This window comes from Zea mays, chromosome 10 (assembly GCF_902167145.1).
Source record: "Zea mays cultivar B73 chromosome 10, Zm-B73-REFERENCE-NAM-5.0, whole genome shotgun sequence".
Taxonomy (NCBI): domain Eukaryota; kingdom Viridiplantae; phylum Streptophyta; class Magnoliopsida; order Poales; family Poaceae; genus Zea; species Zea mays.
The window spans coordinates 2,322,391-2,335,701 of record NC_050105.1 but is presented as its reverse complement, the minus strand read 5'-3'; the positions used below and the strand labels follow the sequence as shown (position 1 = coordinate 2,335,701).

Below are 13,311 nucleotides of genomic sequence, written 5' to 3'. Positions count from 1 at the left end.
CGCGCTCTGGCGCGCATTTAATGCTTCTGTAGGTGACCGTTGGCGCGAACTAGCTGTTGCTCCTCTGGCTCACCGGACAGTCCGGTGTACACCGGACAGTCCGGTGAATTATAGCGGAGTGAATTCCTGAGGCTGGCGAGTTCCAGAGCAGTTCTTCCCTGTGGCACCGGACACTGTCCAGTGTACACCGGACAGTCCGGTGAATTATAGCGGAGCGCCTCTGGATTTTCCCGAAGGTGAGGAGTTCAGCGTGAAGTCCCCTGGTGCACCGAACATTGTCCGGTGGTGCACCGGACACTGTCCGGTGCGCCCGACCAGGGTACACTTCGGTTATCCCTTGCTCTCTTTGTTGAACCCAATTCTTGGTCTTTTTATTGGCTAAGTGTGAACCTTTGGCACATGTATAACTTATATACTAGAGTAAACTAGTTAGTCCAAATTATTTGTGTTGGGCAATTCAACCACAAAAATCATTTAGGAAATAGGTGTAAGCCTAATTCCCTTTCAATATGATTAACAACTTTAAGAGTTGTTTTAAGATAAAGCTAAACTTTCTCATCTGTCACCTGCTAAATTACAGTGCACCTTCTAGGTTGCAAGATACTAGGATAGCCACTTTAACCTTGTAATCCTACGATTTTCGTTGGAGACAGAAGTGTGGTCCTTCAAAAGGTGGTGGTCCTTCAAAAGGTGAAGTGAATGCTCGAACCTTGCTATTGCTAATATTACCTATGCGTGTTTTGACATATTGTTTTGAGAACCCTTACATGCTGAATTATGCTGGAATATGTTCCAAACTGTGCAAGTATCAAACAAGACCATTCTTTTTTTTCTCCATTTGTTGTGCTTGATTGCAGCACCGAAGTCCAAATTATGTTAGGGTCTGTTTGAATCTATTCATTTTGAAGGAACTAAAATTTAATTAATAATTGGTCTATTTAACTTGGAATTTACATACCACCACTTTTCAAAGCTTAGATATAAATCTGTCTTAAATTTATATGATGAAGTATAGAAAATAATTTTATGTATCAACGGAATATGTTTCTACTCTGCAAATGATAAGACGATTTTCGCCTCACTTCTCTATAGTAAAAATATAGCACATATATATCTTTCATGTATTGCTGATAATAGTATAGAAATATATTTTGCATAAAACCATATTAGCTTAATTAATCTTTGCTTAAATTACTATTTGGAGCCGTTTGGATCTCTTCATTTTGAAGGAATTGGAATTTACTCAATATAGTAGGTTATTGGTTTGAAATTCGATATTTTACCACTTTCCAAAGTTCAGATACAAATTTATTCCAAATTCATAGGACAAGGGGTGAAAATTGATTCTATGTATGACTAGTTCATGTTTCTATTTCTGTAACTTATGACACACTTTTCGGCTCGCTCTCCTTAGTACAAACATAGCACACAAATATCTACACCATATGACCAATAGAAGTATACAAATATATTCTATATAATATAAAACTATATTGGCTTAATTGATTCATGCTTAAATTACAATTATTAGAATGAAATTCAATTCTAGGATTCAAACGGGCCTTATTAGAATAAAATTCAGTTCCAAGGATCCAAACCAATGATCCAAACGGGACGTAGACATAACTATCTGAATTCTAGTACCTTGAGATTTTCCAAACAAAAAGATCCCAACAAATCAGATAGATTGAGAGAGACTGCCATTGAGCGGAACAAACCACCATTTGGTATGTCGTCAATGGGACATCAACATCTGACGATAACAAACACACGACTTGCTGCAAAGAGTACAAGGAAATACTCGCTAATTCAGTCATGGTTTGCTGTTTCCTATACACGATGTGCCGCCGTCAACATTGAACTCCCTCAGTATTGCTCTTGCACAATGAGCAAAAAGAATAGCACCAAAGATCTTATACTAAAAATGAACAGCAAGGAACTGCACTTTTGCAATGCCAAGCTGAATATAGGGAAAAAAACTCATCAAACCATAATGAACAGTGTGAAATATTCTACGTTATATCTTGGTACTCTGCAACATAACTCAGGTTTCGTGCTAGCGTCCTTCAGACATCGTGGATGCTGTTATGGCAACGTTCCGCAGAAAGCATTTCATCTTATTCTCCTCTTGGAATTGGACTGAGCACTCCCTCGTCACGTCAGGGGTGAATTTGTGTCATCATGGATGTTGCAGGTCAGGCGTGATTCTGTTTATTTTCATGATGAACAAAGCCCATGAAGTCTGTTGTCCAAATGCCCGAAAAAATGAGTGTTTGGTGCATTTCATGCCCTGTTAATTAGTGAATGTTGCATTCCGTCATGAACTTCTCTCCACTGGTCATGTACTTCCTCCAGTAGTTCTTGTAATCAAGTATCCCCAAGTCAAGCCAAGGTTTCATCACACCATTGTAGTGCAGAGTAGCAGCCTTCTCTATATCGACATGGCTGATTCCATAATCATGTCCAAGGCCTGACTCAACCCATGAATCTTCCAAAGGATATATCAGGTCTTGAAAGGCAAGTAGACCTGCAGGGAGTGCTTGCAGTCGCTGTGATTTCAGGCTGTCCTTTCGCAACTGCAAGAAAGCAAAGTTAATATATCATATGGCAGCTGCCTCCTGGACATAAGATATGGAAGTTATGGCAGAAGGATAGGACTACGGCTACTACATTGAAACCACAAATTTTCAGGAGATGACAGTTGATAATTTATTGTGAACGGTGAGTTGTACTGACCTTCTGGACTGATTGATCATGCAAACTGGTAATGCCGGTGTCCCTCCATTTATCCAATTCAATGACATTCAGGCCCGACAACCACACACATGAATCATCATCGACGTTATGGTCTGCTATATAAGGTTTCAGCTGCCCTAATCTCACTCCACAGAACTGGACTGCTCCAATCACTTTACCACCCATATCGAGGTTCCATAGAGGTGACAAGTCCTTCTGGACAATCAAATCATCATCCAGAACAACTACTCTATTCAAGCCAGGAAGAAGGTCAGGCAAGAGGAAATGTGAAAGGCCGAAGATAGATATGTACTTAGTTTTCATCTGCCTCTGGAAAGGTTCAGAATGATTACGAATCGTGACACGATATTCCTCTGTAGGCCATAATTGTTGCATCTCAAGGGAATCTACATCCTTAGAGAGCTTCTGGTTGTCCTCAATGTTAGTTACGCGTACAGTCGACTCCAAGTATGAATTTTTATCGAACCAATACTTCATCGCATAAAAGTTTTGTGCATCAGTGAATACATGGAAAACGATGTGGTCCGAATCCTGAAATGTGTTATTGGGCATAAGTTAGTGACCAAGATGAATTCCACACGATTTTTAGATTATTTGAAAAATAATGGTATACCTGGGAGTTCATAACCGTTGAATTGATAGTGGTGGAAGCTGCAAGTACATTCCTGGAAAACATTACATAGTGATGTAAGGCAGGACTTTCAAGCTTCTGGTCATTTAACTGATCCACATGATTTGATCCAGACTTGAAATATTCTACTGTCAATCTCATGTTCAAGCAATGGTGAGTTTTCGGCATAGTCTGCACTCCAAGATGATATAGAAATGCACTCTGCCTTGTATGGAAATAAGCTTCATCTTCAGTTATATCAAGTAGCTGCCTAAGTTTCCGTTCAACATTGGAGCATCCTACTTCACTAGACTTGGCTCTCACAATTGTGTGCTCCATCTTCTCCAGCTTCTTTGCAAAACTGAAAAGAGTAACCAGTCATTGCGACCAGAAATATTTTGAAAATAGAATGAAAAAGACATTGCAGTGCATTATTTTATCGAAATTAATTTGCAAGCATCATAGTTGTGTGCACTAATCGTTTATTGTTTCAAGAAGTGCAGACACAGAACTAAGACAAGAACCAAAGTCATGTTAATGGATTGCACTAGCCACATATAATTCATTTATTAGTTAAAAAGGTTATATGAAAAAAATCTCGAATACACAGGAGAACTACGTATCATTATATTAAGAAGAATAGAAAGGTCTAAAAAACCAAGTACAAGACACCAATATGGTAGCAGAAACTAAAAAAAACTGAGCTAAAAAAACCCAAAACCAAACCCCCAAAAAAAAATCAAAAACCACCTCAAAGCACAGGGAAACTAAACAATGGCTGTATGAAAATAAAGGAACAAATATATTTTTTAAATTAAGACAAGACTAACAATGGTGGAAGATCAGCATCTGTGATGGTGTCACTCAGCATGCGTTCATGTTCTTGGATGTTTTGCTTCAGTTCACGTGTAAATGCTTCATGTTGCTTCAATTTTGCAATGCTAGGATAATGAGCTCTTGCCATAAAAAGTTGATCTTTAAGCTTCTTGACAATGGCATCCTTCATTACTTCCCTGTGTTCAGTAGACCAGAGGCAGTAACTCCCATATTCATGTTCACAGGACTTGGTATTCTCCTCATGCACTGTCTCTTGATCATGGTTCTCTTTCCCATTGACAGTAGTATCCTGTCACAAAACAAATTAAGTTTCCTATGGTAGAAAATGAAAAAAAAAAGTTCTGAAACATTCACTATTTCCCGACCCTGTTCTTAAAGTACAGACCATTACAAGAGCACAGGAGTCATATCCTGCACCGACAACTTGAAAACCATTGTGGCGATATTTGAACTAATTACGCTTGGCCCTAACAACAAGAGGTTTTCTAAAGAACTAACACCAACTGCACATAATTGTACACCATGGAATCATGGGTAAATTCTATAGAAGGTGGGGGAAAAAGCATACAATATGTTTAAGGGAACACAATTGTACATTACAGTGCACCAGAATATATATCGTTACCTGATTTGAAGTATTTACTATTTGGAAAGAAAACCATCTTACTAGCAGATGGGAATGTGCAAAATGTGGCCTATCAATTTTATTTGTAAAATCTCAGTGGATGCTCAACCCGCAGAAACAAGGCACAAGATTATTACTGATGGGCAACAATGTTCCTATCATCTCTATATATTCAAGAAAAGTATTGAGTGTGAAGTCCCAGTGATTAAATGGTCATGTCAGTAGAAGCGCAGCAGACTGACCTCACCATTTTGGGCATGGTAAGCCCTAGAGGCTACTCGACTATTTTTCAAATATGCAAAATGAAGAGCTGCAGAGTGCAGGCAACCAAAATACTAAAATGCAGGGAAACAAGAGATTGCAGTTAGCCCAGTCACCTTTGATCTCCAGGACAGGTCCTTCAACTGAAACCTTTTGGAGGTACGAGGTCCTGAAACACAACTAAATACAGTAAGATGGACACCATCAACGTCTCGCGCTGTTCGTACTCTCCTTAATGCTCACCTTTACCTTTGAAGGTATCATTGTTCAGTCCAAGTAAAGAGAAAGCGCCCTTGAGCTTTGCTTTTGATTTGGCAGCATGATCCTGGCTAAACCTCGATCTAGTAGATCTCTCAGCGGAAACCCCATCAGATCCAGACACCTTTTTGGAAACATCCTGGGTGCACAGTCAGAAAAGAGAGGAGGTCATCAGTCAAGATTGCAAAGCAAACACGAGACGTTTCAGCACAGCAGGCTCCTGATGATGGGTTTAGGGAAGCCAGGAAATGCCAATGTGGCAAAAGGAGATTAGAGATCCATCTAGGTAGATAGTTGTGCACCAGTTTGCAGACTTGAGCAAAGTTTCATCACCAGCATTGGCGACAGTACAGTGCACAGAACCAACTGATCTGTTTGGATATCACTACTGAAACAGTGTTTCGTGTCCACTCTTCAGATTCAGTTATGGGTTTGTTTGACACAAAGGTGCTTACAGAAAATAGATAGCAAGGCAAACCAGATTGTTGGAAATACTAAGAAGGTACAGCACTACAGCAAGAGGGCATCTTGCCAGCGACAACAGTTTTGTGCACGTATTTTATCTTAGGCATGGCATGTCAAGGCATGAAGAGAAGAAACAATTTTGGGTTGCGCACCTACTCCAAGAACAGAAAAGAACAGAAAACCGAGGGATGGGCATGCCAGCCAAGGCATGACGAGAGAAACGCATCTGGTTTGCCACCTCCGCCTGTTCCAGGAATAGCGACTTGAGAACGGAGACAAGAGGCGGTAGGTTGTTGAGCGTCGCCGTCACAGCACAGCACAGCACGCTCACACGCACGCAGCGGCGGACGACACGCGCCCGCACGCGAGCCGCATGAACGCACTAATAAAATCAGCAGAGGCGGCGAGTAGCTTGGTTTCTCGGGGTTCTCCCCCCGAACGCTGGCCGGCAAAAAAGAATTCAGCTTGACTACTGTCTCTCTCTCTCGGACACTTATATAAAACAGAAACGAAACGCTCCGGATGTCGCTTGCCGCGCGCGCGGCGCGCAGTTGCGGTCTCTGCCAGGAGTAGAGCGTGGGATGGGGATGCATAACGAGCAGTGCTGCAGCAGTCAGGGATTGTAAGTTGTAACCTTGAGCAGCTTGTGCTTCATGGCGCCCCCGTTCTCCAGATGCCGGCTGCCACGCGCCCCGAGGCCGGCGAGCTCCTGGTAAGCAAAGCAACACCCGAGAACAAGTACGACGTCTGGATTTCAGAAGCTGAGACTCTACTGATTTTCCGAGAGGAGGAGGAGGAGGAGGAGGTGTAATTTAATTTTAAACAAAAAAAATGTGCACGGGGAGAGTGGGGAAGCTTACGGTGCTGATGACCACCGCGGCGCGGTCGTCCGATCCATACCCTGCGGCAAGCAACAACACGGGGCACGCGTGCGGTTAGCGAGAGAGAATGAAGGGGGGAGAGACGACAGGCGACAGATCCGAGGCGCGGACGGGCGCACGCACCGGCGGGGCGGTGCAGGGCGAGGAGGTAGACGAGCGGGAGCAGCGTGGAGCAGACGACGAGCGCCGGCACGGCCGCCGCCAGCGCGCTACAGCGGCGCTTGCTGGGCGGCGGCATCGGCAGCAGCGGAGACGACGACTGCTGCTGGTGCTGGTGCCCCTTCATGCCGCACGTGGCCGTGCTAGTGCTGCCACCTGCTCTGCTCCAGAGCCGGAGGCCGGGAAGTCAGTGGTGGGTCTGGTGTGGTGAGGTTAGTAAAATGCAGTTGCTTGCTTCCCGCATTCAGCTGCAAGAAACAAGCTAACTTTCCTCGGGCCTCGCGCGGTTAAGCCAGCGTTGTCTAGAACAACTGGAACCAACCAGTCAGCCGCGCCGCGCCGCGCCTCTACGCTACGCTACACACCAGGCAGCGGTGGAGGGGAGAGTGGCGAGGGAGGAAGGAGGAGGCTGCAGGAAGGAGCCGTGGGGAGGAGCGGCATCAATGGATGGAGCCCGCGGGCCGACCGTCCCGGACCCGCCTCTGCTTTTGCAGTTTTGCTTTGGACGCGTCTTTATCCCCCAATCTCTGCCGTCCTTTTTTACTTCTTTGTTTTTTTTCGTACCGACGGAAAAAAAATTGTATACAGAGGCAGCTCGTCAAAGTTTAAACTTTCTTTTTGTTTATTATTACTATCTCGGTGTCTCATAGATTAGTTTATACATGTATATTTGTTTAGCTTTGACCAAATATATATACGATAAAATATTAATTTTTACTGTGTGTAATTCTGGAACCATTAGATTGCTAATGATCTTTGTGTATGTTTTTATACAGTAAACTTATTTAGAGATACAAATCATGTTAACATTTTATATAAATCTCTTCAAAACCTATGAAAGTTTGACGCATCAATCTCACAGAGATACTCATTTTTTTCAGAACATATAGTTATTTACAACTACATTTGTCCCAATTGATGTGCGTTATTGCTCGTGCTCATGCTCATTTGTTTCTAAAACAAATAAGATTCAAATAACTTTAAATAGAGCATCAACCGATACGCAACAATTCTTTTTCCAAAAAAAAACTTGTACTGGTTTCGTAATTTCCCATCTTAAAATAAGCTAATTATGATTATTTTTTTATAGATCAACCCAACAGAAAACCATATTTTTTATAAAACCACAGAAAAACCATATTGAACGACCAGCTAAAAGGGGTACTATAGTTGGAGGACGTCCGTTACTAATTTGTGCTGACGCGCAAGTTCGAGGTTAAAAAAACAGACTTTGCAGTTATTTTAAAGATGTTATCTCGAATACATAGCCATTGTACTTGGTAGGTGAGATATTATAAGATAGGTATGCTATGCGTGAATGGTGTGCTGTGCCCAGATGCAGTAGTGCAGTAGAGAAATCCAGTGGCAGAGCAGGGCATGTGCACGTGAAGAAGGAAGGACCAGCCAATGGCAGATCAGGTCAAGTAGATCCACAAATGCTGCCAAAAAACAATGGCAAATGGAGGCTAAACTTTTACTTGCCCAACCATACGTATCAACGGCTGCGCTGAAGAACTTCTTAAACACGGTGTTATGTTCAGGAAATTGCCTGTATGACACTATGAAACTCACCTATTCACCATTCTACAAACTTCAGGGTCGGTCCTGATGTACAGGAAACGTTCTTGACCTGCCATACCATACGTGCGTAGTAGGTGTCCAAAGATCGCACTAGCAACAGTGAACAGTGGAAAGCTGGGCCCTGGATCTTGTTCATGTGCTATCAAGATCGGCGGAATGGTTGGAGGTTGGTGCCAGGACAGTCTTTCTGAATTAATAACGAGCATATTGGATCATGACTTACACCAATAATCAGGGAATCTGTCATCGTGTTCATGCACTGGGTGGAATGCACATTTCAGTTTCCAGACAAAATGTGGACACCATGTTTAGCAACAAAGCCAGTCGTCGCAAACGCAGGCATAGGAGTATGTATATAGCTGGCAAGCAGGGACGCACTACACAATGCATGCATGAGGCATGACCACTAGGGTTCCACTTCAACCACCATCATCCATCCAAGTGCCAAAACTAGCCATATACAGGAGGGAACCATACTACATACATCAATAGGCCTTCCTTTGAGAGAGTAAGAGAGATACAGAGGGGGAAAAAGAAAAGAAGCATCATGTCACAGTATCCAAAGCTCTTCGCCAGGCCGGCCTGGGCCCAGGAGAAAATTCCGTCTTCAAAGTTTCCAAAGCACACAAGAGGGAAAATGCAAGGTAAAAGCACCAAAGATATGGGCAACCCGCTTTAGTAGCTTCCCACTTCTCACCTGTCATCATAAGCCATAGCTAGTACCCACATTTTCCTTTGACACATGAATACTCCCCCCCCACAACCTCCACAAAAAAGTATTCAGAGTTGCAGAAAAGATGGTGAAATATTGTAACTCGGTTCCCTGCGCACATTATATCGAACAAGGGGTGTGTATATTGCTGCCAGTAATGAACGTCGCACAGTATTATACATAGCCGTCGCACAGTATTATACCGCTTAGGGTCTTGGCAAAAATGATGTCAGTGCAAAACAGCAAATACAAATGCCCTTGTAACATGTCTAGAGAGAAAGAAAAAACACTAACTGGTTAGGGGAGCAAACGTGTACTGAGAGCACGCCAATCGCTAATGCTGACAGCACCGGGTTTTGGCCAAATCTTATGGCGACGTCGGTGGTTCAGTGATGAGCCTGGAAGGAGAATAAGCAAGGGGGATGTCATGTCCAACCAGCAGTTCAAAACACAGAACTAGTGCAAACTGAAAGTAATGGACTGCGTAGTCTACATTACCTAAGCAGAGGCATCTGGTTTTGCATCCACAGGGAAACAGCGGTCTTCAAGGTTCTCAGATGTTTCCATCTTGCTTTCCTTACTGTCACCATCTGAGAACAGAATAATAATGCTGTGATTAAACGATGCTAGTCATGTATCCTCGTCAAAGAACCAAGTTCAGCATCTGAAGCGAACGGGAATTTTACAGGCATCTGAAGGGACTTTGGGCGCCAGGAATGGGGAAAACTAACCAGATGGTTTATCAGACTCGATCTTTTTGGATTTGGAGCCTTTCTTCCGATCGTCCCGAGACGGTTTGTTGTATAAATCCTTGTATTTATCAAGCAACACCTTTTTATCTTCTAGTAATCCAAGCGTTTCGTACGCATCTTCGACTTTCCGCACAATGTCTTTGCTTGGAGGTTTACGGCCACAAGCTTCGAGTTCTTTGAAGAGCTAAATCGGCATAAGAGGCAGGTAAAGTCATTCATGTAAGGCACATTATCAAATGGAAAGTATGTAAAAGTAAAAATATAAAGTGCATCACAAAGTTACTGGGTCTGTGTCCAAACCTTCACGAGCCTGTCTAGCCTATTGTTTCGGTAGTAGATAGCCAACATAAGACGGCAGAAACGCCAAGGAACCGAATGCAGATCGTGGCCCACTTTATTCTGCCAGATTCTATGTGCTTCCTCAGCTCTATTATCCTTCTCGAGTGCACATGCCAATAGCTCATATGTTCTCATTGTATTTCCTTGCCCTTTGCTCAGCATCCATTTGATCACCTGAGTATGTAGTCACAGACATTTTACTTCACAGTCTAAGTGTGCTGTAGACAGATAAGATAAACAAACAAGAATGAAAGCAGGTTACACTATACAATACCTGGACAATTCTATGCCACTGTTCCTCCTTCTCAAGAACTGAAAGTGCTTGCTTTAGTGAAGCCAAAGGAAAATCCTGCTCAAAGGCAACCCAGGCATCAAGGGTGCCATAAACAGCTTCTCTTGAATCTTCAAGGCTAAGGAGCTGCAAGTAGAGAATGCAATATTTAGTAAGTTTGTTGCACTAGCAAATAGCAGCTAAATGACTGCAATAATCTGATGGATTTCAATATGGACAAGTGTGATTTTATTCACAGTGAACAAGAATGAAAGTTATACTATGTGCACTCAGGTGGCCGTCCAGGTCAATAACAGAAGATCAAGGCCATGTTTTCTTCTTTCTACACATGTTAGTTATTCAAAGAAGAGCCGATATAATCTACTTAAAAAACAATTCACATATAATGAATTAGCTGTAATCACTCTTCTACCGAAAACGAGAAAAATCGTGTGAAACATGAACTCACTAATATCTACCATCATGCAGGTGACATGAAACTGTCTATAAAATGTTTTGTACAATCTGTATCTGGTAATCAGAACATGGAGTTACATGAATGACAGAAAATGCTGTCAGTGTTTTGTTCATTGTCACTTACAATTCCCAAAATAGTTGTAAACACATCATTAGCATGTGTATCATCATCATTTGAGACGTAGTAGAATATTTTCCGCACAGGGTAAAAGAATTATATCAATACTATCTGTACATACAGTGTTGACAAGAAATTTCCTTTTCTCCGCTGAAGACAGATTTTTTCCAACAGGGCCTTCCTCCAATTTCCGTGTGCTCTTTCGTATGCGGTCAATTATTATGTCAGTATCCTGTTTATAAGAAAAATAAACTCGCCTTATATGATGCCATGGTTCTGAAGCTAAACAAACCAACCAAACTAAAGAATCATAAATGCTTGTATGGAAGCAACCCAGAAATGTGCAAGAAACTATTCGACACAATATGTGCATCCAAAAAATGGCATGTGTTTCGAGTATCAACTAGGCCATCATGCTGGTCATCTAAAAATGATATAGAATTTCCTAATCGTGGTCAACCCAAAGTAGTAACAAAGATAAACAGAAATATTTCAGTACAGAACAAAGAGTGATAGTGTTGTGGGTACCTTCACAGGCGTAGTTGGTTCTAACTCATTCTGCTGATATATTGGATGTCCTGTAAGTCTTGTGGAAGTAGAGAAATCTCGGGTGGCATGCTTGTTACCAGATATGAGCAAAACACATGAGCCAGAGGTGCAACTAGTTTAGGACTAATAAACAGAATTACTTAGGATGCAGACATGTGTACCTCTATATGTGAATCCCAGAACCTGCACAATGCAAGTAAAAAAGAAAGAAAAGTTTATTAAACACTATCGCCATAAGGGACTCAGAAATTCAATTTCCACCATCGCCATTCACAGTTACAATAGACGCTTGCCAAACAGGTGAAAACAAACTGTTAATCTACAACCATAAATACTATAGTCTCAGAGTTTCGAAAACATAGCTCGGTATCCTCAAATCCAAGAAAAGAAGGAAAGGATACCACAGTGATTTGAAGGGATTATAAAGACGAATCGTAGGGGGCTGGGTAACGGAACAGAAGAAACTCACCGGTGGAGGGGAATGGGGTTGCAGGCGGCATCACGGCCGATGATGGGTGAGTAGTGAATGGCACGGAGGGATCGCTGGAGATGCCGGAGCATGGTGGCACCGGGTGGCAGCTGAAAGCTCCTCACACGCTTCTTGGTCCTGGATCGGGAGCGGTGCTGGCGGTTGGAGAAGGCAGAGACGCAGATGCCACGAGCGGTGCTGGCGGCGTTCTGTCAATATGCCATATCTTTGTAAGCTACATACATAGCGGTTCAAACCAACAAGATGGCAAGCTAAGGAGAAGAACAAAGGGATTTACGAGCTGAATCTTTTCGGCTAGACCCAAAGGACGGGAAAAATGAAAGCACGGAACAAGTAAAGAACTGGCAGTTCCATTCAGGCATTGCCTAGAACACCCTGTGAGCGCCAAGAAGGACGTGCACAGCCTTGAAGCTGGGGCCTGGGGGACGAGGCATGCAGCGGGGGAGGTGCTGCTCACTGTCCGTGCGGTAGCCGCCTGCGCCTGCGCCTGCCGTGCCCGTGCTCCTGTCCCGACCGCCGGTCGCGACCGCGGACGCGCCGTGCACCTGTTCGACAACTTCGCCATTGCGTACGTTACGGCTGCGCCTGCGCCGCGCCTGGCTTCCTACCGTGTCCGTGCACTCGCTGCATACGGCGTGCACGAGTCTGGGGCATTGGTGGCCGACGGAGTGGCACCGGAGCCGCCCAGCTCCGACCTCACCCATGGCGGCAGGCTTGCGGATGGGGAATCGCTACGCTAGTGGATGAGACCAAGAGGAGGAGGGCAGGACTCAGGAGGCGCAGAAGTGCTGGAGGGCATACCGGGAAGAGCAACTGACGAGGAAAGCCACCGCTCAATCCGCCGCAGCCGACCGGTGCAGATGGCGCGCCACTTCGTAGAACGGAGAAACGCCACCGTTCCTTCCGCTTGGAGTGCCAAGAAGAAGGGTCCTTTTTTTCAGTCGAGAGACGGAGAGAGTGGCCACTGGCTGGCGCAGAAGCCGGGTCAGTTTGAGCAAGCAGGCTGCCTGTTGGGCCATCCAAAATCCTTTTAGGCCGAAATCTAAGGTAGTTCTGGGCCAGCCAGTGGGCGTTGGCGATTGACAAAGAGAGTCTGTTCAAATTCAAAAAGCCTATTTAGAGTTTTATAAGAACTCTGTAAATCTTGTATCCATATTTAAATCACCTGA

At 43.7% G+C, this 13,311-nt stretch overlaps 2 protein-coding genes across 4 annotated transcripts; both read right to left on the bottom strand.

The window, feature by feature from the left end:
- Nucleotides 1–1,666: 1,666 nt before the first annotated feature.
- LOC100381610 (uncharacterized) lies at nt 1,667–7,370 on the bottom strand. 3 transcript variants are annotated; one of them, XM_008663881.4, is made up of 9 exons: nt 6,818–7,370; nt 6,674–6,714; nt 6,448–6,522; nt 5,334–5,487; nt 5,207–5,259; nt 4,198–4,493; nt 3,371–3,728; nt 2,737–3,288; nt 1,667–2,576 (listed from the first exon to the last, which is right to left on the bottom strand). In XM_008663881.4, exons 1-9 carry the CDS (start codon nt 6,978–6,980, stop codon nt 2,298–2,300), a joined length of 1,971 nt encoding a protein of 656 aa, XP_008662103.1. In that variant the 5' UTR covers nt 6,981–7,370; the 3' UTR covers nt 1,667–2,297. The 3 variants fall into 3 exon arrangements, with proteins under 3 accessions (XP_008662103.1, XP_020400716.1, NP_001348380.1); NM_001361451.1 differs by having other exon boundaries at nt 1,745–2,576; nt 5,340–5,487; nt 6,818–7,286; XM_020545127.3 differs by lacking the exon at nt 6,448–6,522 and having other exon boundaries at nt 6,818–7,336.
- A 1,902-nt stretch (nt 7,371–9,272) lies between these two features.
- Nucleotides 9,273–13,075, bottom strand: LOC100273688 (uncharacterized). The gene is made up of 10 exons (NM_001360292.1): nt 12,944–13,075; nt 12,122–12,330; nt 11,814–11,835; nt 11,632–11,721; nt 11,225–11,335; nt 10,512–10,655; nt 10,199–10,411; nt 9,878–10,082; nt 9,645–9,736; nt 9,273–9,544 (listed from the first exon to the last, which is right to left on the bottom strand). Exons 2-9 carry the CDS (start codon nt 12,211–12,213, stop codon nt 9,645–9,647), a joined length of 969 nt encoding a protein of 322 aa, NP_001347221.1. The 5' UTR covers nt 12,214–12,330; nt 12,944–13,075; the 3' UTR covers nt 9,273–9,544.
- Nucleotides 13,076–13,311: the final 236 nt, after the last annotated feature.